At 43.7% G+C, this 23,828-nt stretch overlaps 2 protein-coding genes and 1 long non-coding RNA gene across 10 annotated transcripts; 2 read left to right on the forward strand and 1 right to left on the reverse strand.

The window, feature by feature from the left end:
• Nucleotides 1–1,604: 1,604 nt before the first annotated feature.
• LOC120658469 lies at nt 1,605–7,649 on the forward strand. Of its 7 annotated transcripts, none has more exons than XR_005668674.1 (6): nt 1,605–3,175; nt 3,386–3,588; nt 4,370–4,459; nt 4,567–6,157; nt 7,154–7,282; nt 7,357–7,649. It is a non-coding gene; the product is annotated as an uncharacterized LOC120658469 (long non-coding RNA). The 7 variants fall into 7 exon arrangements; XR_005668676.1 differs by having other exon boundaries at nt 7,370–7,649; XR_005668678.1 differs by having other exon boundaries at nt 4,567–4,636; nt 4,722–7,282.
• Nucleotides 7,650–8,698: 1,049 nt separating this feature from the next.
• LOC120658450 (actin-depolymerizing factor 2) lies at nt 8,699–9,830 on the forward strand. The gene is made up of 3 exons (XM_039936732.1): nt 8,699–8,874; nt 9,009–9,274; nt 9,383–9,830. Exons 1-3 carry the CDS (start codon nt 8,872–8,874, stop codon nt 9,531–9,533), a joined length of 420 nt encoding a protein of 139 aa, XP_039792666.1. The 5' UTR covers nt 8,699–8,871; the 3' UTR covers nt 9,534–9,830.
• Nucleotides 9,831–10,540: 710 nt separating this feature from the next.
• Nucleotides 10,541–22,018, reverse strand: LOC120658318 (E3 ubiquitin protein ligase RIN2-like). Of its 2 annotated transcripts, none has more exons than XM_039936571.1 (12): nt 21,571–22,018; nt 19,971–20,048; nt 19,000–19,086; nt 18,808–18,929; nt 18,201–18,297; nt 17,702–17,807; nt 13,821–13,984; nt 13,605–13,742; nt 13,462–13,529; nt 12,500–12,709; nt 10,932–11,295; nt 10,541–10,855 (listed from the first exon to the last, which is right to left on the reverse strand). In XM_039936571.1, the coding sequence occupies exons 1-12, from the start codon at nt 21,781–21,783 to the stop codon at nt 10,796–10,798; spliced, it is 1,707 nt and encodes a 568-aa protein (XP_039792505.1). In that variant the 5' UTR covers nt 21,784–22,018; the 3' UTR covers nt 10,541–10,795. The 2 variants fall into 2 exon arrangements, with proteins under 2 accessions (XP_039792505.1, XP_039792506.1); XM_039936572.1 differs by having other exon boundaries at nt 10,581–10,855; nt 13,821–13,978; nt 21,571–22,005.
• Nucleotides 22,019–23,828: the final 1,810 nt, after the last annotated feature.

A 23,828-nucleotide genomic window follows, 5' to 3' on the forward strand; every position in this document is an offset into this window, starting at 1 on the left:
TTTTATTTACATTGCCTTGGGCAGTTGTTTACTGAGTATAATTTATATTAACTAACTTCAATAAGTAAGTGGGGTTTTTCTCTTTTTGGAAATTGTTATTTTTAAAAGCAAGCATGTGATATTCATAATAACTAATATAGATAGTTTCTGGAAGCGAGATTTTTGTGCAGAGTACATTTCTTAGAAACAAACTTACTGTAGAATTTTCAGCTATTTTTATGTAGCATGTTAATTACAGAAATTAATGCAAAATCACACTACTAGAACCTGGATTAATTTGTACAGAGCAAAACATACAAGTACTGGTGCTCAAACTTTTACCATAGCTTTCTTGCAACAATTAGAACCTACATTAAAAATTTCACATGCATATCTACACTACAACATCATGAATAAGTGCATCTACCAATCTATTGACCAAAACAAGATTTATCAAGAACTATTTCCAGGGGATATTAATAGTCTTGAAATTTTTACACAAACACTAGAATCACATGTATATACTACCATAAAAATTTCATATCATTTCATGGCCCCAATCATCAGTTATGAAAAAGACAAGTACAACTAGCTTTAAAACACTATTAAGCACAAATCAATTTCTACCGCAAAAACTTTCTACTAACACACATCATATTATGACTTCACTGCATAGATCTATTCACAAGGGTTCCAAAAAGTCCTCATTTGCTATTTTATGATTTTTCTACAATTTACTATGAATTTTCAAAGAATCAGCCGATTTATTAAAAAAACCCTTCGTAGCACTATTCAATTCACATGAGTCTAGGGTTGTGCGGTGATTTGTTCCAATTGTTGCCCGAGTTCCCTAACGCAAATTGGGAGCAGAGGAGGCGCTGGGGAGCTCGATTCCGGTGAGGGGAAGCCATGCCGGCGGCCGGGGAGTGGGGGAAAAGCATGAGGGAAGCTAGGGTTACCTGTTGGCGTGCTTGGTTGGGGCTAGGACGGTCGGTGGAGGGCTGGCCGCGGGAGCATCAGTTTGCCGGCTATAGCGGCGCTGCTCGGCGAGCTCCGGCGATGGAGGGCGACGAGGGTCGGGCTGGGAAGATTCAGAGGGTCAGGGGTAACCCGTTCAGAGGCTCGGCTTGGGCGGGAGATGGCCGGAGGTGCGAGGTCGACGGCGAGTTGGGGTGACGGCGGTGGTCTGGCAGCGGCGGCGGCCTTCTGGTGGTCCTGGGCGCCGGGATTCAGGTCGACGAGGACCAGGGAGGCGTGGAGGAGCTAACTGGGGGCTTGGCTCGAGCCGAGGAAGGGCGGAGGAGGGGGAACGCCATGATGCCGAGCTCGGCGGTGGCCATGGCGGGGCGGTCTGTGCGTGCGCGAGCAGGGGTCCGTCTGCCCTTTTATAGCGAGCAGGGAGAGGGGAGGGAGGTCGGCCAGGGGGCACGACATTGAAGGCCGGCAGGGGCGCGACCAAGGCGGCACGGGCGGGCGGCGGCAGGCCGGCTGCTCGGGCAAGGCCGGGCAGGGGCGCGGGCGGCGGCCGCAGCGAGGTGGTCGGGGGCGCGGCAGGCGGTGGCGCAGGCATGGCCAGGCGGTGGCGCAGGCATGGCCAGGCGGCGCGGTTGCAGCTTTTTTTTTTTTTTTTGAGTGCTGGCGCGGTTGCCGCTGGTCGGGTGGTGGCACGGCCCTGCTCTGCCATGACTGGTCAGCAGGGGAACAGAGGAGTGAAGGGGGAGAGAGGCAAAAAGAGAGAAGAGAGAGAGAAAGAAAGAAAACAGTCTGACTTGAATTTAATTTTTCTCAAGATTTTGCGTGGTAACTCGATAATTTTTTTAATACGAAAGTCGTTCATAATTTCAAGTCCTTCATCTTTTGTTTCAGACAGAATTTCATCTGAGCATCGGTTTGGAAGTTATTTTAAATCTAAGACAACTAGAATTTGAATTATTTGTCATTTAATGTGAAATTTTTAAATTTTGAAACCGATTCTTCTAGCAAGTTTGTAGTGCATTACAAGAGAGATATGTTGGTGCATTTTATTTGGCATATCCTGTTGAGTATGGAAAAGTACACAAGCACCCTATTCTAGGCATATTTTGCACACATACACATGCACGCATACACACATGCATATGCATACATACATACTTACATTTAAGGGATGATTTATTTGAATTATTCTTGATCATGATGTCCTATTTAATTTCTCATATTTAATATTTTAAACACCTGGGGTGTTACAATCATGTCTCAAGTCTGCCCATGGAGAATTTACTGCTTACTGTGCTTATTATTTGCAATTTTTTGTTGACGTGGCATCTTGGGGCCTTAAGTATAGTATATCCTTTCCAGGCAGATTCTTGGTGCCTTCTTGAGTATTATTGGGTCCTTTTGAAGTATTGTGGATTGGGCTGGGCCTCATGCACCCCAAGTAGGGCCCAAAAATGTATCGGGATGCCAGTTATAATAGTATGTTTTCCAAAGTATTAAACCAACCTGGACTGTTTAATTCCAGCTAGATTGCCTGTTAGTTTGTATCCTTACCTGCCTGGAGAGGTTAAATAAGATTTTTACGATTGTTACATGCACAAAATGATGGGTTGAGTCCCTAAGCTGCAACATGATGTCCTTGGCACAACTTCTTGGCTCTCGAGAGTCAAGCATTTTAATAGCAATTTCTTCCTAAGACTATGCAAAGATCATGTGATAGTACAAGAAGATCCTTATTGATATATATGCCCCTTTTGCACTGGCCGAGCAGAACAGAAAGAAGTTTCTGCTTGTGCTGTTGTGCATACTGAGGTTTAGCGTCATGATGTTCAAATGTTATCTTTATATTGTTTTTTTTAGTATTTTAGATGAACATTTGTTTCCTTGCTCGTGGCTGCAGGAAGACCTCAGGAAGATTGATAACTGGCAATATATTAATTCTGTGAACCTATGGGTTCGGTTCCTGTGCTGTAACTACAAGGATTACAACCTCAATCCATTATTTTCTCAAGTTCTTCAAGTAATAGGAGTGGCTCACTTATTCCCAGGCACACGGTACTTGTTAAGACTAAAGCTTGTGCAGATGCTGAATGAGCTTTGCACTTGGAGTCAGATGTTCTTTCCAATTCCATCGTTGCTATTTGACTGCCTAGATTTTAGGGAGGTCTCTCAGAAAGAACAAACACAAAAAACTAAGGTCAATTTCTCATCGCTATTGAAGGTATGCCACTTCTACTGAAGATAATCTGGATGCTAACAATTACAATTTCTTATGTTCTTTTGTGTCTGTTAACTACAATGTAAGATTACTGCTGCATATAGTAGCTATCTAGTCTCTATGCGTTACAACTTATGGTTTACACATGAGCTACTATGATGAAGTTTGTTTATCTTTAGAATGGTTTAGATTAACCTGTTTCTTTGCAATTAGGTGCCAAAGAGCCTGCTGAAGTCTAGAGATTTCCAAGAGGAGTGTGTTCAGCAATTCAGGTTCTATCAGCACATTTTGCTCAATGGAGCTACCATGTATCTTTCCAAGAAGTAGCTACCATTCCTCTTATCCTCTTGAAAAAACTACATGAGCAGACACCAATTGAATCGATTCACCATCTTATTATACGATTTTTAGACCAGGTGAGTTCACACATTCTAAAGTTTTGTTGAACTTCACGATGTTACTCTGCAATAACCGCTGCACATTTCGTGGGACCATCAAAGTTTTCATCGAGACTTAGATGTGATATGTGTGACATAAGCCTGCTGTCTGCCTATTTTTATCTGATTGACTGAAGAAAAGTAGATCTATGTTGTTGCTGTTTCAACTCTAGCCTACCCTAACTTGTTTGGGACTGAAAAGATATGTTGTTGTTGTTGTTGTTGGCTGAAGAAAAGTAGATCGAGTGAATTCAACATGATTCTTCTGCTACTATCTCTTCTGAGTTCTGATCATGGTTTTAAATAGCGGGCTATAGCCTCGCTATAGCCTTTTTAGAGGGTTCCCGCTACGCTATTTGCATTTGTGCCGCTATGGCAGCTATGGACGCTAAATTGGGCTATAGCTGCGCTAAATAGCATAGCTTTAGCTCCGCTATAGCCTTTATCCTTAGCTTAGTGCTACTGTTTGGTCTTTTGGATAAATAAATATTTGATTGTATGATTTTTATTGCATTATCAACTTAAGTAATGTTCCCATAGCTCCAGAAACATATTTATGTTTATGAAATTCGCTAATTACTATATTTTTGTGCATCTATTACTTGTATTTTTTATGATTTAGTAGTAAACCGCTATTTGTCATAGCCCGCTATAGCCTCTTAGCATCGGAAAAAAATACGCCGCCATTTATCATAGCCCGCTATTTAAAACCATGGTTCTGATGTAAATCTGATCAGTGCTTTAAATCCTGAAATTGCAGGTACATGAGAACAAGGAATTTATTGAAAGGAAAAGAGAGGTGGTATCCTTTTCACCAAATGATAAGGCATCAGTTGATAGCTTCCTTCAGGTAGGATTGTCCAGTTGTTGCCATGTTCCTCCTTTGTAGTCAATTGCTTCGCATAGATTGTTGGTCTTGCTGAGTGAGGTTGGTGAAAAACTTTTCACTAAATGCAGTAGAAGAACAGTGGAAATGCTTCATTCACACGATTCTATGCTTCCATAGCGGGAAACCATCAACAAAGAGGTAAGATTGTAAAACCCATGCCTAAAACACAACATTACCGGCAGCTTCTAATTTCCAAAGAACTAACAGTGTTGCGTGGTTGCAGGGAGAAAAAACTCTCAAGTACTAATGTAACTGTGAGGTGACCCCACGCATTTGCGCGGCTAATATTGATATCTTAAATATATTTTAATTTTTTATCTAATTATTATTCATAAACTTAAATCTTTTCCATCATATGCTACTTGCTTCAGTAATCAAGAGTGCTTCTCTGCTGCTAGTGTAGTGGTGGCTCCTTTTGCCTATATATTTATTTGCCAGTGATGTGGCCGCATGGCAAGCGCACAACCCTAATCCTGTCACGCTGCCTATCTCCTCGATCTTAGCTACTACCATTTCCTGTAGTAGTAGTAATATGTTTCTTATCTGCCAACCCTTGCAATAATGGTACCCACTGCTCAGTTCAACTGACTTAGTTGTTCTTTTGCTAGCTTCCCTACTTTATGATTCTCTTGGTCGTCTGTTACTACTATGTTTAATTCTGTCGTCTGTTGTATGACGTCATGCTTCCATGGCCTAGTTTTGTTGAGGAGTAATCGACCCAAGTTTCTTGTTTTTTGGAAGCCAACAAATCTCGTAGTGCAGAGCACAAGAATCCGTTTAGACTTTCAGCAACCTATGTTCATGTTCAAGCCTGATGAGCTTACTATATCAATCATGGCCTGATCGACATTGTCCTGATTCCTGATCTTATTGTGGTGTTATTTTTTTTAGCTTGTGGTGTTAATTGTGAGGTGCAGTAGTATATTGTCGCAATGTCGGCAACAAACCTTTGAAGGGTGGTAGTCTAATATAGTGCAAAACCTAGAATTATCTTATTTATTTTGACTAATAATAATATAATCGTGAAGGTGCATTTGAGATTTTGGTAATATAATAAGATACGTGTGGTAAAATATGTTAATTGTTTGTGTAGCTAGTATCCTATAGGTATGCACGATGTGTAGCTTGATATGCAAAATAATGGATAGATTTATATTTATATTTATAAATATATTTTAATGGCACTGGTGGGTAATTTATAAACATGTATATGGGTATTTTAGGCTAATTTTTTCGGAATGGCAGTGATGGATAATTTTAATTTTTCTTTTTTCTCCGATTAACGTGAGAATTTCTAATTCTTGAGAGCGAACATAGAAGCTTCGTTTGTTGGCCAAATAATAAGATAATAGATAGATAACTGTGAGCCATCTGGAAACTGGTTGGACTCCAAGTGAGGATTGAAAAGAATCACTTTACAGTGGAACATGCATGTATTGATGCTCACATTTTGGTCGCAGATATATGCTGAGGCGGCCAGTGTAAAATGCACCGATGCAACTCAGTTACTCAGATTGGGCGACTAGCATTGTGTGCTCAGCAATTTTGTGTCAATTGTAGCTTTGCGACGCATATGTACACTAGATTTGGTTTGAACAGACGCTGGAGGAATGAAAAATGTTTGGTGCTGCTGGTTGAGTCTTTAGCTTCCAGAATATTGTGAGTGTTAACTTTAGAACAATAATAATATATTTTTTTCTGGCGTATCCTTCTTTGCTATGCCGTTATTTTCCGCAATTAATTGTTTTTACTGCACTGATCTCATGTTACATGGTTGAACCTAAGTAGTAATAGTAATTAGTACTGGCGCACTGCTTGATTTTAGAAGGGATCGCAGGTACCAAACTGCACCATCTAATGTTTGCAGAGCTGTATGCTATTCTTTTTGGACTAACATGCTTCCAGTTCTACAACTAATTGCCAGGTCATTTCAATTAGTCTCATAGCTATCAGCAAGCAAATGTGGTTGACTTATGATTACTCCATGGCAAGCATTACCTCCATTCTTAAATATATGATGTTTAGGACATGGTAATTAGTTCAAAAATCAACTAAATTGGCTGTCCTAAACGTCGTATATTCAAGAACGGAGGGAATAGTTCTTGTAAAGTAATAATTGCATGCACTAGTACATATACATATTTGTAGCCAAACCATTTGCTTTTAGAAACTATGGCCGGAAAGAATCATGCTTATGAAGTTATGATGCAACTGGGCACCCTATAGTGAGTGTTCTTCATGGTGGAAATAGAGTTCAGTGGAAACAGGGAAGTAGCAGGATTACTTTTTTTTTTCATAACTACCACTGTTACCTTTTCTCGGTGTACTAGATAAACAGTATAAAATGTGGAAAAGAAAATCAAAACCCATGCAGATTCGTCAAAGCTGGACAAACATGAACATGACCAATATGGTCTTTTCCAGCATTCTCTCTAATACTCCCATCCTCTATTCCATTGAACAGCTTTTTAACCTCCAATACACCTTTTTATGGTGTGCAGGATGCAAGTCACAGAATAAACAGCAAAGTAGCTATACTCCATTTACCCGTCTTTGATTATATGTAACATTGGCCCTCTATGCAGAAGCGCGCTATAACTTGCGCCTTCATTGGCTTGGAACACTAACTGAGTAGCCATCGCTCTCCCTGAACAGGGTCTGCCGTTGGGCTGAACTTTTAGGCGGACTGTTCCTTGGTTGGATTGCTGCTTCACAGTTGACTTAGTCAAATTTTCCATTGTTTATCCTACTTCGTTCTAAACAAATCAGTGCTGCTTCACTGCTGTAAGCAAGTCAACAGTTGCTAATGTCCTTTATTCAATTTGACATGTGTAGGCATACTAACCTTTTTTTTTTAGCTGAGTGGTGCAGGGAGCATGCTCTCCTAATGAGCAGGGAGTCACATCTGTGTGTTGAAGCGACAATGAAACTGAACAATTTCCATTTCACTGCTCTGTTTGTGCTGACTGCGAACCAGCTGATGGATTATCTACTGTGGTGTAGCGTCTATATTCTTGTCATGTAAACATTTTTTAAAGCAATCACTCAAAACTGTGCAATGAGTGCGGTGTTCTATAAGTGTACTATGCTCACATTCTGAAAATTACTTGATGTTGGAGTGAATTTGTTCTATTTGCCTGCTTACGATAAATTGTGAGTTCAATGTGTCTGCAGAAAGAATATATGATAATCTTAACTATGTTTTCAAGAACCACAGTGACTGAATATTGAGTGTGCTGTGACAAAAGGATGCCAGGTATCCATTTGAGGAATTAAGAGAAGAAATAGAAAAGAGAAATGAGATAAGAGACTCTCATTTAGGTGGAATAGGGGGCCAAAAGTAGAAGTAGGAGGTTGGTTGGAGTTGCTCTTAGAGCTTGATCAATGCCAATGCTGTAACAACGCATTACAAGATGTACGCACGGATCATCCATTAGGCGTGCCGTGCCGTGCCGAGTCGCTGCTTGCTTGCTGCTCTGGGTGTGGCGTGCCGTGCCGGTGACTAACTTCGCCATTTTGGTCGGTCCGTATTAACCTGACAAGTTGCAAACGTAAAACCTTATGATAATACATTTTTAGAGAAATTAATGGTTATAAACTGTTTTGCAAGACTTTTCCTTGTAAGAAATACGTCTTACACAACGGACAAACAGAGTACTGCACAGGTCAAGATCTATGGAGTGGGTCTAGCCCATCTCGACCAAGCTCACGATCTCCTCTCTCAGTCCAACCAAGTAGCGGTGAGCCGGCCCAGCTGGATTAAAGAATTTTATTAATCAACTTCTCACATTAGCTAGCCTGTGTCTTGGCTCTGTTGGGATACAAAGTGTTTTTTTTTGTTATAAAAGTAATATCATTTTACAAAATCTTACGAGTTTAGAATACTAGATGGAGAATTGGATGTAACAAGTCTTGCAGTTTTAGAAACAGTAAGCAATCCTTTTAGACTCTGAAACTAAACAAAAAATAGCCGTTCTCCCCTGTTCTAGCACACGAGAATGTAACATGAATTAGGAAGGGGCACTGCTGTCATTTTTGAAACAAGGTTTCAACAGCCGCAAATCATGCATGGTGCTGCGTGACCTGTGTTTGCCAGCAAGCATGCGTGTTGCAGCCTAAACATAGATGAGCTCAGACAAGGAGGGATTGCCGGCCCCGCAAGACGTGGCGCCAAGAAAGTGCTTCCTCTTGCCGACGTTCCCTCTCTTTCCCGCGCTTCCCTCCCGTCCTCTCCTCCCCCGCAACAAACACCCTGGTCTCTTCTCGATCTCCGATCCCTCCTCCGCCATCATTCTCTCTCTCTCTGTTCGTCGTGTCTCCTTTCGCAGGGCCGGGAGGAAGAGAGCTCGATCGGAGGCAAGCACGCAGCAGCCATGGTGATCGAGCGATGCCCTCCCTCGATCTCCCCCTCCATTATTTATTCATTCCTCCCTCGTGGGGGCGTGGATCGTGTGGATTCGTGATCGATCGATGGCTCTCGATCAAATGTGTGGTGTGGGCGTGTGTGCAGGCGAACTCGGCGTCCGGGCTGGCGGTGAGCGACGAGTGCAAGGTGAAGTTCCAGGAGCTGAAGGCGCGGCGGAGCTTCCGGTTCATCGTGTTCAAGATCGACGACAAGGACATGGAGATCAAGGTGGAGCGCCTCGGCGACCCCACCCAGGGCTACGGCGACTTCACCGACAGCCTCCCCGCCGACGAGTGCCGCTACGCCATCTACGACCTCGACTTCACCACCGTCGAGAACTGCCAGAAGAGCAAGATCTTCTTCTTCTCGTGGTAACTAATCATTGATATATGCTGCTGCCCTAGCTCCTTAATTTTACTCACAAGTTGTTCATGGATGAAAATGGCAACTGCAATATGTTTGCTTCATTCTCCATGCAGGTCTCCTGACACTGCACGGACCCGCAGCAAGATGCTGTACGCCAGCTCCAAGGACAGGTTCAGGAGGGAGCTGGACGGCATCCAGTGCGAGATCCAGGCCACCGACCCCAGCGAGATGAGCCTCGACATCGTCAGGAGCCGGACCAACTGATCGCCGCCCATCACCAAGCAACAAGACCAACAAACAATGCTTCACATTTGCACTATTATTTCGCTATTTCAGACCCATGAGGGATTGATCTGGATTATATACCTTTTTTTCTACCCGTACCATACATTTTCAAACGTTTTCATTTTGTTCATCATCCTGATTATTCCATGTTCACTTCTTGTAATCGTTCGATTCGTTCTTCTTGTAAGGAGCATATATATGCTCATGCCATTCATTGGGCATAAGAATACATTTCTGTTCCTGTAATATATATATAGAAAAAAGAGCATTTTAAAGCAATGGTTACTGTCGAGCTACTTTGCTTGTGAACAATTTTGTACCGCATATCAATTTACCTTTTAAACCTTTACTACATTTTTTTTGGTACTAACAAGTAATAAGAGGATATGAGCACCCAAATCCCAAAATTGGGGGGCATACACCTCATAAACAGTGACAATAAGGAAAGAGAACACAACACCACCTACGACTACGAGACGAATATATATGGCGCACAACCTGAGCGGAAGTAAAATCTACGCCTAACTTGGAAAAAGAAACTGCCGCAGATTTTAGTGTAAGCGGTTTAGATGCATAAAGGAGATGATCTTTGATGCTGCGACAACATGAACATCACCTTACACTTGGAAAATGTTTGAACTGAATTATATGATGTCCTGTTTCAATCTGAGAGATGCATGATCAACAGGAAATAAACATGCATCCAAATAGCAACAGACAGTACGCCGACCCTGTCTCTTCAATCTTCATACAGCAATGTTAGTCTTGCTCAATGCCTATATGCAATTAAAGTACCAGCAGCACAGCTCAGCAGAACTGCCAACTTTGCGTTAACGAATCCATTAGTTTCCCACTTTCCCTTCTGCCAGAGGCTCGTCATATAGCTGCAGCCTGCTGGTTAAGCTCTGCATGCCCAAACAAAATGCTGGAAGAAACAGGGCAAGGCCGAGCGTGACCATTTACCACTGCTTTTGGAACACATGATGTATACCCAAAACAAATTTTATTACGATGGTAACATCTTTCTACATACACTAACCAACAGCATATCGAGCATGATATTATACAACTATGGTTGCTATACAAACCACTGGTAACAAAAACAACGGGGAAAAGGGCCTATATTACAGAACCAAAGAGTGTTATTACACCCATGCTCGCCTTTAACTATACAGACTTTTCTTGTAAGCTTTTATAGCCAGTAAACATCATACTTATATGTAGTATTGCCGACGTCTCTACTATTGCATCAGCAGAAGATTATTCACAGTAGCATTTATGTTGTTTGTCCTCATCAAATCCTACAGTGAGAAGTATCAGTGCATGCGAATTGACAAGAATAACAGCGATTGGAAGTGAGGGAGACAAGACATGTACCTCTATAATTAACTCATCAGGGATATGAGGTAAAACTTCCCGTACTCTATCTACCATGGTGAGTACCTCTGAAAGACTTCCATTGCGAGTAGTACCTACAGTGCCTCGGAGCCGCAATCCAGCAGCTGCTGCATTATCAGGAACCGAGGAAGTGGATGGAACAAGAGAGGGCCCTGCCATTGTCTCAGGCCATAGGTTCCAGGTGCCATCAGCATGACCATAATTGTCGGTCACAGAAGCCAACTGCCTCATCATCATCTGAACTCCAGTTAGACCTACTGACCTCACTGCACTAGAGGAGCTGGGATTGTCCATCACAGGGCTCGACCATGGTGGAACCCAGCTAGCATCGAGACCTGCACCTCTGCATCACCAAGAAAGGAACACACAAGGAGCCAAAGATTAATAATACAGACGCAAACCAACCATAATCTTTTAGTAAGCATGCTAGCTAGGGATTTGATCAATTGTTGTTTGGGCATGTTGCTTAAGTTCATTCACTACATCAGCAGCATTCTAATCCAAAAACATAACATGATACGCCTAATGCTGGCCCTTGGATCCTTGCTTCATGTTGTTTGGTCAAAGATGCAGTGAAAGCAAGCAAAAGACAAATATCAAGATCGGCTACAGGTTGATCAAATCATGTGATTTCCTCATAATCTTATATTGACACTGACTAAAAGAAAATAAAGTTATTTCAGCTAGGGTACACACGCTTTGCCCCAAAAGACTGTTACCAGCCCAGTTCGAATTCCCCAAGAATCAGAAATAAGCCATCCAGTTACATTTTTAATAAAAAATTTGAAATTCACAACTTGCAGGAAATGGTTAGAAAAAGTTAGTGAGAAAATGGAAACATAAAGCAGGCTTTAGGTAGGGTGATACACTGATACTTCTTGGTCGCATCACCTAATCATGCAACAACCGCTCTATTATGGCCTGTACCTAAACAGACATTTACGGTGGGGTATTTTAAGTAGCATAGTAACTGCATAGAACCAGCACACTGCCATTCATTATGTTTCCCTTCTATTCATTTCGATACATTATAATTTTTATCACAAAGTTCCGATGTATTAGAGTCTCCCTTAAGTACAATGATGTGGTCCTCCATCCCATTGCCCATGTTATTTACCATCCTGCACTAATGCCATCAAATGTAAGATAACATGCAAGCCACCATAACCAATTAGGCAAGCAAGGAATTCTCTCTAAGCAATTAGCATTAAGACACTAAGCCATCAGACCCGAATGGATGTAGGACAGTAGGAAATTACAAAATCCATCAACTAGCATTGACCCAAATGCTCATGCAGCTAAGTATCTACCAAGGCAATCTCTCTAGAACTGATGTTGGTTGGGGAAAAAAAGATCACATCACACAATATGTTCAAATCTTTTTAATACATTTCTCAAGTGTAGTAAACTGCATATTCCGGTTACTCTAATGAACTAGCTGCTAATGGCCAAGGTAGCTAAGTGCCATTCACACATTTAATATATTATGGTGAATAGAGTGAACGCATAACATAAAACAACTGAACAATCCAAGTACTAGTACCTACCTCCAGACAGCATCTGAAGGGTTCTGCTGTTCAACAGGGTGTTCACTACCAGGAACTCTATGCTGATTCAACCCCATTGTAAGCTGTTCCGCAATTCGCTGAACATTCGTGACCTCAGCGGTTGTAGGCCTAGTATGCCCTTCAGAAGACACAGAGAGGGGTCTCCGACAAGTTGGACAGGAGTAACCTTCCATTAGTCCTTGATCCAACCTACGCGTAACATGTGATCTCAGGGAAAAAAAAAATCAAAAGCACGATTCTTTACATATAGATACTACATACATTTGATGCTATGACAGAGAATTCTTCAGCCAATGTCCCTTTCTTAGAGCGAAAATTTTCCAATGCTACACCTTTCTAACCTCGGATCTACTAATTCATTTTCCCCCTTGTTCATATACATGCAAAGTCCAAATTTACTTCGATGAAGTATTCCCTGCTCAGAAACATAAGGGCTCATATGCATTATGCTTCAACCACCCTTGTCAAAGGTTGGTCAGATCGACCCGCCAATGTTTTGACAATAAAATCGAACACCTCTAGTTTACTCACTAAATAGGCTAGAATTGTAAGTGGGGTAACAAAAAAAAATCATAGATAAGCATTAGGCCCAAAATTTTGGTAGCAAACTAAGCTACACCCATGGACACCAGAAATGGCCAATTTTGGATATTAAGTCCCAACCCAAACATACCATAGAAGTTTTTTCTTTCTTCACAGATCTCATTAGCATGTAAACTCATAGGAAAATCAGGAGCACGGTCTTGCAAGCCAATTTTAATCATAACATCAGCTAACCAGTTACAGTATAATGTAAGTGGCACCTCCTCATGCAAACAGGAGCATCATGACTGTGCAGAATAACGAATCATAAGGTTTCCCTTAAAAGAATGCAACCTATGATTTCACCGTAAACTATTAAGTGGCAATTGCACTATATGAAAAGGTCAATAAGGGCATACCATGATCGCAAACAAGCTAGATGAAACAGATGGTTGCAGGACAACTTTTTAGCTCGAGCCATTGGTCCCTATCGCAGGAACAAGAGAAAAGTTAAGATACACAAGCAATGAAGCTCAATGTGACTATAGATCTAGGCAATTACCCTGCAGATGGCACACTCATCATCATAGGCGCAAATTTCATCATATGTAGCATCTGGAAGTGCTCCATCGAGTGAACTAAGAGCCTTCCGTAACTTGATATAAGTCTTAATCCTCTTCAAAAATGAAGCAATAAGAGCCTGGAAAGTTTTAAATGAATGATATCAGCACATCATATCAAACATTATGCTATTTTTGACAAGTGCAGTGTCACTTACACGCAAGTTCAATAAGAGAACTACATCAACCAGATGAAATGCCATACCACGTAGCCAAAAGATCATCGAGTAATGACCAAGTGACATCAACAAACTTATCAAGTCAATTGCAAAACCAAAATTCCGGGTGAGCTTGCCCCTCCATTCAGAAAAAGATCCTGCATCTATGAAGAATGATCAGGTTCTGGCGAAGCACTAAGAAATCAACAAGTGGATGCACAGCGAATGAACTGTAGTCATACTCAACTTGAACTGACATCTTCCAAAAGATAATGAAGCACAGTTTACCGATAGATCAAACCAACAAACCAGTAAACAACTGTTTGTTCTAACTTCACCGAATCATGAAGGTGCCATGTTGGCTACTGAAACTGTTAGACCCCGACCTCCTCAAGGCGTAGCTGTGGTGGACAGGAGGCCGAGGCGAGGGCTCCCGGCGGCGGCGCGGCTGCGACGCCGTCGTGGCCGGCGTCGAGCGGAGGAGCAGAGCAAGAGCGAGGAGCGTACGCAGGGGAGAAGCCAGAAGATCTATTGATCTCCAACTTAACTGTCTTACACGATGTCTTAGCATACATATACGACTTGCCTAACAACTACCTGATACACAAGATCTAAAAAGGTAACTGGCGAGGAGCGTGCGTCTGGGCGCCAAGTCGTTCTCGTCTCCTTCAGCCACGCTCCTTTCTCCTTCTCTTGTAGACTTGGCCGGTCATAACATCTCTCCCGTCCTCCGGAAACAGCTCGTCCTCGAGCTGGAAATCTGGGTACGTAGCTTGGAAGTCTGGAGTGACGCGGCGAAGCTTTGATTTGAACACTTGTCTTGCTGTTGAAGCGTGCGCCCGTGCTGGAGGGGTGGTGAAACTGGAGTTGCTGTTAGTGGCGTCTCATGAAAAGGTTTGAGAACCCCGACATGAAATACATCATGAATACGGGCTTCAGTAGGCAGGCGGAGCTGGTATGCAACTTCGCCTATCCGTTCAATGATTTGAAACGGTCCTGTGGGCGGTTCAAACACATCCTGGAATGATGCCAGGAGTGGATCCATTAGTGGCTGATCCTGGTTTGTGATGGTGTGGAGACGATTAGTAGATGGAAAGTCATTCCTTGGAGACCCCAATCCTCTCCAAAGCACCTTGTGGCCACGGTAGCAGAAGGACATGCACAATTCATCAAAGTCCCACAGTACTGGTCCCAATCTCTTGAGGAAAGAAATGCCCAGAACCATATCATAATGATCCAATGGAATAGCATAACAGTGTAAGGCAAAGAACTCGTCACCGATGCGTGTGGCCACATCTCGTGCCAATCCACAACATGCGACCTTGTCCCCGTTGGCTACGATGACACTTGCCCCTGGGCTGTCATGAAAGTGCAGTCCTATTTGCTGAGCTGCTGCCATGTTGATGAAATTGGTTGTTGATCCGGAGTCGAGCAGTGCAACTAGCTGGTACTCTCCAATGGTGACATAGACCTTCATTGTCTCATTTGTTGAAATTCCAGCAATGGCGTGTAGCGAGATCAATGGTGGCTGCTCAACAAGCTGCTGACTATCCTGCTGAATATCCTCTTGTGCAAGAACACGCTCGTCATCGGGGTCTGACACTTCAAGGTAAAACAAACGTGGGCACTGATGTCCTCTTGTATACTGCTCATCACAGTTATAGCATAGTCCTTGCCGACAACGTTCCGCCATCTCATTGGGGCTGAGACGACAGAGTGGTCGTGGAGGAGGTTGGACCGTTGCAGTGTGGGAGGCAGCCGGAGTTGTGGCCGACGGCACTGCAGGTGTGGCCGGTGCAGGTAGCGCTGGGCGCTGTGGAACAGCTTGTTGAAAACGCGACGGAGTTGGAGCGGTGGGTGCCGTTGCACGGCGCTCAAATGCTCTGGCCAAGGACATGGCTTTTTGGAGATCCATTGGGGCCTGGAGCTCCACATCTATGCGCAATGAGTCTGGTAGCCCTCCAGTGAACAATTGTACTTGCTGTGCCGAGGAGAGTTGCCCCGCGTGAGCCATGCGCGATTGAAAAGCCTCTTGGTAGAGTTCCACCGAGCCTTGGAATGGAAGTCGAGCGAGTGCCGCGAGGTGATTAGTCCCCAGTGCTGGGCCGAAGCGCTGCTGGCATAAAGTCTTGAATGTTGGCCATGAAATGCCGCCGGCATAGCTTGGATCACGCTCCAACATGTAGTACCAGTGCTGGGCAACACCGGTCATGTGGAACGAAGCGAGGCTGACCTTGTGCTGCTCAGGGGTGTGCTGGGCATGGAAAAAATGGTCACAGCGATTCAGCCAGCCCAAGGGATCTTCCTTGCTGTCAAATGTCGGAAATGACAGCTTGTAATAGCAAGGAACGCCCATAGGCAATGTTCTTACGGCGTTAAGGCGAGTTGTGGCGAGTCACCACCGCCTAGCCGCCTAGGCGGGCTAAGGCGACGCCTAGGCGACGCCATAAGAACATTGCCCATAGGGTCATCAGATTCCTCGCTGGTATATGGTGGAACGGTTTGGTGGGTGTCGAAAGGGGGAATTGGGGATGGCGAGTGTGGAAATTGGATGTGGGTGATGGGAACAGCAGGGGAGGTGGAGGTGGTGGTGGTGAGAACCACAGAGGCAGTCGGCGGCGCTGGAGGCAGAGTACCAAATCCCGGCATGCCGTAGGGACAGGCCGACGGGTGTGGCGAAGAAGGCCCAGCGGAGGATGGTCCCGCAGCATGGGCCCAGGAAAGCGGCGGCGTTGGCACGGGGCCGCTTCCCAGGAGCGGAAATAGCGAAGGGGAAACTCCGCCCGCAGAGGTGGTCGGCGGCGTGGGAAGCACATTACCGAATCCCGGCATGCCGTACGGAAAGACCGACGGATGTGGCGCGGAAGGCCCGGCGGATGATGGCCCCGCGGCATGCGGCCAGGGAAACGGCGGCGTGGGTCCAGCGCCGACTCCCAGGGGCGGAAACGGCGACGGGGGAGGACCGCCGGTGGAGGTGCGGACCTCGACGTCGGCGAGCTGTGAGGAAAATTGGCTCATTTGGCGCTGCAATCCGTAGATTGCAGTGCTGAGAGTGTTAAGGGCGGATTCTTGGGGCGGATTGGTTTGCGGAGCGGTGGTGGAAAGCGGTGGAGCAGCACTTGCGGAAGCGGCGGCGGTGGCGGCGGTTGGGACGGCGGAGGTCCCAGACATGGCGATGGAGTCTGATACCAGATTGTTAGACCCCGACCTCCTCAAGGTGTAGCTATGGTGGACAGGAGGCCGAGGCGAGGGCTCCCGGCGGCGGCGTGGCTGCGACGCCGTCGTGGCCGGCGTCGAGCGGAGGAGCAGAGCAAGAGCGAGGAGCGTACGCAGGGGAGAAGCCAGAAGATCTATTGATCTCCAACTTAACTGTCTTACACGATGTCTTAGCATACATATACGACTTGCCTAACAACTATCTGATACACACGATCTAAAAAGGTAACTGGCGAGGAGCGTGCATCTGGGCGCCAAGTCGTTCTCGCCTCCTTCAGCCACGCTCCTTTCTCCTTCTCTTGTAGACTTGGCTGGTCATAACAGAAACAGCCTCCAGAAAGCAACTTCGAGTAACAATTTGGATTGAATTTATATGTAATATCAAGCTAAACAATTTAGTTATGAGATTATCTTTCAGATAAATGCACCCATATTTTCAAAGCCAACCTATACTTCAGAAAGACATTGCAAGTTAAAGTTTAACACCTGCATGCATTCTAGGGTGTGACCTTTATTTAGCGGTCGTACCAATATTCCTCTACTACAGTTAAGAAGCAATCAACCACAAGATTTGCACATCAAATAATATGTGCACCGCATTTGTTAATCAACTGTAGTAATTTAATCATCAATTGATCATGAAAGAGGATATAGCAGCTTATCACCTGCTACTTGCTTATAAGATTTTTGGAAATCAAGAAAGTCTGTGCCACTTTCCATTAGATGCCGCTGCCAGATGTCAAATAACTGGAACCCATGCACCATGATAGACTGCCATAAAAAATTGCATGAGATAAGGCATGAGGAGATTCAGAAGAACTAAACTGTATGCATAATGCATTTTGAAATTCATATTTTATCTTTACTACTTCAAAATATTGAGTAGGTCATGTTAGGTTTGCCCAGATCCATCTTCAGGGATTCTATATGCGTTAATTTGTGGTGTGTGTGTCTCGATGTCCAGGATGGGGGCTGATGATAATAATTGCAGATGATAAAAATGTGCAGAGATATTTTAGATAGTAATAAACTAATAATTGTTTATTTGAGGTCCGTACCAACAAGATGTTACAGATGAGTTTAATCAAAATCAAGCTTCAAGGCTAAATGGTCACAGGAAAGGAGATTCAAGAGTGAGTTTTCCAACAACCCTGATTGAATTACCTGCAGTGTATCAAAAGCAATACTAAGTGGCTCAAAGAACAGGAGCCAAAATAACTTGGAATTACATGAGCTGCAGAACCCAACACAGAATTTCATCCTGGATAAGATATAAATAAAGAATGGATCACTCCACTGAACAGAAAGAATTTACTCAAACAAGCACGCCTAGAACTTGTAAAAATACAAAATATTAAATGTACTAGATACAGCATCGACAGTTTGACATGGTAAATTGTCCAGTTGATAACTACTTTATACAAGAAATAAAACAATAAAGCATAGGCAGTAAAAGGACTCTCCACTAATACATCTTTTTTTTATCAAACATGCAGGAGAACTGTGTGTCATTGCATTAAGAAGAAAAAGAGCTTGTTAGAAAACAAGGTCCCTAGAGCTCTCCATTAATACATGATATTGCTGGTTACGAAATATGAAAGGGTGTGCAAATAGATAAAATGTCATGATAATCTAAATCGTGAATGATCTAGTATGCTTGATGAAATTCAATACTCAAGGATTACCTTGTGCATATCTTAAAGTACCTATCGTACTATATGCAGGTTATTACAAATAAATGGACGAATACAAAATAACCAGGGCATATTACCATAGCAGATCAGCTGATAAAACCAAAAGCAATGCAGAGTACACACGAAAATATTTTGATGGAGTCGCTGAGGGAGACGCATTGAGCTGTTCAAGACGTTCTCTGGCCAATGATTGAAACATCTGGATGTGGCATGCATTTCAGTTAAATGTGATTGGTAGAACATCAGCAAGCACAAGTTGCAAACTGTACCTTCAGTGAACAAAGAATGACCAACCAAGTTGACCAAAGGATAATTTGTCGAGAACTAGGAGGCACAACCAGTGGGAGAAAAGTTCCCTGTAACAGGACATTAATTAATTGTGTCACAGAAGGCATCCTTGACATTTAGTCAAATTACGGACAAGAACATAAATAAATAATTTACACATTAAAGAAAGAGGATGACAGCAAAGCTAACAAATAATATCCAAAGGAGCACCCACTGCAGCTTAATTTTAGGAGTTGCAGAGTATAAATATTTGGTGAAGCATGTCAAGAACAGCTGTTAAGACTTAGGGTTGGTAACGGACCTCATTTACTGTTAAGACTTAGGAGCGCATTTAGCAGTCACGAACAAACAATTCCTTTGGTTAATCAGCAACCCTTTTAATTGTCATAGAAACTCGTTTGTCTGTTCTTTTGTTGAAACTCATTGGCTGACAACATGAACTATGAACAGCAGTACTAATGCAGTGTACGCTGACATGATTATAACAATAACCTTTGCAGCGTTAGACGTGCAAAATTATAATTACATTGATATGCACACCGATTAGGCAAATAATATTTCAGTAAACTGTAAATTAGAAAACTTACGGTTATACTACATATATACAGATACGTAAACTGTACAGCCACATTTTATTTTGGTTGAAAGTCATAAACAAAAGTAATGTTACATATATTAGTAGTGCACTATCATGCTGTTTGAGTCTCATACTCGCTAGAATATTCTTGGACGTGCCATCTTATCAAACATACATGGTTGAAGAAAGTGACTACATATAGTATATGAAGCAATGTTTGTTGTACTTCTATACAAATAAAAGAATACAAGGCTCAAGAATTTTACTAGCGGGCTGATTGTTGGAAGCAACAAAAATCATTCAACTAGTCCGGTGCAAGAGTTCTTTTACAATGCACAGAAGAAGGGCAGACAAAAAATACAGGAGAGAAAGTACCTTGTAAATTACATAGTTAATGATTTGCTCCAATACTTTTCTTGTCTCTAATGAAGTTAGCTGAACAAAAAATAGAGTCTGCATGGAAAAAAGAAACAACATTAACGCTGCTGCGTCATAAATAAGAAGGCAGAAATATGTTTGACATATAGCTAAAGTGCAGTATCCAAAGAAAATCTCTATAGGGGTTTGTGCACTAGCAAAATAACAAGAAGATTTCAAATGTTCAGCTCTCATGCTGAAATCCACTTTGTATGAATAAACTTAAATTGTGAAAAGCCTAAAGGTTGTTGTGATTCATCCAATAACTGATACTCCAGTTTTAGTTTTTAGCTCCCTACTGAGTACCACTTTCGTGAAACAGCAACTGACTTTGACGCTTCGCATAAGACTCTAAACTCAGTTCTCCAGTATGGTGAGCCAGCAGTTTAACCTCCTTTGCGAAATGAGAATAGACAATTACTTTTGTTGTACACCATGCAACCTACATGGCAGAAATGCTTCTGGGCATAGCAAACGCTTGAATTGAACTAGAATAGGATTCAAAATGGTCCCTTCTGAGACATCTTCATATTGTACAATGCAAATCAAAAAAATTGACCCAGCCGGTACTCAAGTCACAGAGTTTGAAAGGGTCAAGCCATCGAGATTACAAGAAAGCTTCCAGTGCGTGAATTATAAGCCCTAAAAGTTTCTTCTTCTAAACAGTCATCTATCAAAGATGATGCTCAGGAATAATTCATGAAATTCTTACATGAAACTCAAATATCTGGCACAAATTGATCTTGATGGATCACAGTTCAAATATCTAACTTAGTTCTTGTTCATGTTATCTAACTTAGTTCTTGGTCATGTTATCCATCCTTCCTGACATTGCACTCACTATGGTCAAAATTTGGATACTAAAGTGCTTCATTGTCCATTGCCCTAATATTTCTTTAATAATCAGCATTGCCACATGACTACCAACCAGCAACCTCCCAACTACCATAATGGTATGGCTATCACCCCAGCAATCAAAAACAAAACATGAAGTTATCCAACTGCAAGAGGGAGTCCCATCCAGAGAATGGACGACAAGCATCACATGACAATGACAAGCATCTGTCATTCAACTATACCATCAAAAATACATTCTAGAAACTTCCCCCTTTAGATTACTGAACTTTAACTCCCAATAGCATAAGCATTTAGCTAGTTCATACATTCCCATGAAACAGGAAGGAGTACAACAATTCAACCAACACAAAGTTCATTCAAAACACCTCCACTTAGTGGGCCACTCCCAACTCTCTCATTAGGCAAGTCAAACAAATCGTACGATGACCACTAGACAACCAACAGAGGCTTCTCAAATCAAATTTGACACGTTAAAACAATAACATAAGAGCCACTACAGCAGTATTAAATAGCACGTAGCTAGCTAACGCAGTTAGGGCCCCCGAATATGTAACGGAGCTCAATGAGCTCGATCAGTCGCGTACACCACAACAATCCAATCTCCGTTCGTCGAACCCGGAAAGGCATCAATCGTGCGCAGGTCGGCCCCCACGAAATTACCCCAAATGCGAAGGAGGAACAACGGAGCCAAGGTGGTCACCTTGAGCGCGAGGATGGCGACGAGGAACACGTGCGCTGCCAGATTCGCGAGGAGCGCGACGGTGACCCGCGACCGCAGCACGGCCCCGAGCCAGTCCCCGTCCCCGCCCGCCCCGGCCTCGCCGTCGAGGAGCGAGGACGCCCACCACTGCAGCGCGGCGGCGCTGGCCGCCGTGGAGGCGGCCGCGACGTAAAGGCAGTTCACCGCCGCCATGCGCCGCGCATCGGTCGCCCGCCGCGGGAACGAGACCGACCGGGACCTTCCTAGCCTAACCTGCCCTAGCGCGCAGCCGCCTCTCCGCCGGGGCCCTCCCTCCCGATCCCGCGCGCGGGGGAGACTTTGCTTGGTGCACGCGTTGCCTCCGGCGGCTTTATTCGCGTGGGGGGCAAAGGGGAAGGGAGGGGTCCGAGGGGAGGAGGCGATGCCGCGAGGAGAGATGGCGGGCGCGGGGGGGGGGGGGGGGGGGGGGGTGACGGAACGCGAGGCGGAGCAGGACGGGGGCAGGCGGGGAGGGGGGACAAAATTATTGCGGCAGCGAGTGGATATTTTTATTTTATTATAGGTTTTTTTTCTCCGGATCAGATTAATTAGCGGATTGAGATGAGTACGTAGAGACTAGAATAGATTAATCCAGGGTTAGCAGTATTTTTTTGACGGGGTTTGAGTCCGGCAAATTTCGCGAAACGATCCTTCCAGATATGCGTAATTGCGTTCGCGCTTTCGCGCGGCCTTTCCGCGAAGCAGGTATGGGCGTACGGCGCGAAACCTGCGCAGCCAAAGGTGGTTTCCGTAAATCCGCTGCTTCTGGAAGGCGTCACCGGTACGGCGCGCGCGGTAGCGGGTCTCGTCGGGCGGGCCCCGCGCGTCAGCGGGTTCCGGAAAGGCGGGTTGGGTAGGTGAGCCCGTGCCCCGTGGGCGTGAGGCAAGGCAGGGGCCGGGGCCGTGGCGCGGTGGGTTCGGCGGCGAGCCGTGACCCGGTCCGGCCGCGCGCCGAGCCGCCGACACAGTGTGGGGGGTGGGACAGTTTTTGTTCCGTTCCGGTCCCTCGTTTGTTGGGTAAAGCTTTTTCTATCGAGCGTTTGGTATGGCTCCAGAGATTAGAAAATTAGTGTAATTCTTGGAGCTATTTATATCCAGCTTCAGAAATTTTTGGAGTTAGAGTTGTAAATAAATAAGTAATCTTTTGTTGAGTCTTTTATTTTAGATTTAAAAATAAATATAAATATTTTGATCTATTTTACAAATTCAGCTTCATTTCACGGCTAGAGCCATGAAAAATAGTATGAAATGGATAAAGCTTGTGCATGTTTGATTTGAGAAGAGATGGTCGCCAAAAGGAACATTTGATGTGCATGTACCTGCCCTGACACACTTTGACATCGTGCTTGCCGTGGGTGCACGGCTAGATTAACTCCCCTAATCCAGTACAATCATAGTCAGCAGGTTTAAATAAAGCACAAATCAAGAGCTACGCCTGAATCAAGGCATGAACCGACTGCTGCTGAAAGGAACATTTCGTATGCGAGATCTCACGAGTCACGAACAAACTCCCATCGCTCTTTGAGACTTTGACATCATGCTTGTACTTCGTGCTTTATTTAGAACTCCAGACAGTTATATATTGTATGTATGTCAATGATATGCTAGGGTAGTGTACTAACTAAAATTGACTTTTTGACAAGAAGAAGACATATGGACGCGGGCGGCGCATATATAGAAAAATCAGAGTTGGAGAAGAAAGGGAGGATTTGGAGCAAAAAAAAATCAAAATCACTCGAGTGAGGTATAGCTTTCCTCTTATTGTTACATATCTAGACATAGAGTTTATCTAGGTGCATAACAAAATCTATGTATCTAAATTTGCTAAAACAATTTACAATTTGGAACGAATGGAGTAGTGCCTACCAATAACCAATGCGTAATGCAACAAAAAAGAGAACTCCATTAAAAATAGAAGATAATTGTGACTTTAATTTTGCACTTCTTGCCTCAACGTTGCATCGTTATTCTGCTTTAAAACAAGTTAGTAAATTGTTGCCGGATGCTTAAGAAGAGAGAAACGGTGTGTTGACTTGGCCAAAAGCAGATGCAATAAGCCAATAAATTATAAAGGTTGAAAAATAAAAGGCAAACCCGCAATTAAGAATACGAGTGAAAGCAACATCGCAAATCAGCAAATATCCGACTACCACCGCGAGATCATATACAACCCCTTTTGATGGAGATAACACGGAAATAGAAATAATTTTCTAGGTGAC

This window comes from Panicum virgatum, chromosome 2N (genome assembly GCF_016808335.1).
Source record: "Panicum virgatum strain AP13 chromosome 2N, P.virgatum_v5, whole genome shotgun sequence".
NCBI classification, from domain to species: domain Eukaryota; kingdom Viridiplantae; phylum Streptophyta; class Magnoliopsida; order Poales; family Poaceae; genus Panicum; species Panicum virgatum.

Bases quoted from the DNA above. Each gene is read 5' to 3' on its own strand.
- LOC120658450 (XM_039936732.1), top strand. The intron at 9,275-9,382 runs GTAACTAATCAT...TTCTCCATGCAG, and splicing joins AAGATCTTCTTCTTCTCGTG to GTCTCCTGACACTGCACGGA.
- LOC120658318 (XM_039936571.1), bottom strand. From the start codon at position 21,783: ATGGCGGCGGTGAACTGCCTTTACGTCGCGGCCGCCTCCACGGCGGCC. The intron at 19,087-19,970 runs GTACTTTCTCTC...GTCCTGTTACAG, and splicing joins TTAACTATGTAATTTACAAG to GGAACTTTTCTCCCACTGGT. The intron at 10,856-10,931 runs GTACATGTCTTG...TTCTCACTGTAG, and splicing joins CTGATGAGTTAATTATAGAG to GATTTGATGAGGACAAACAA.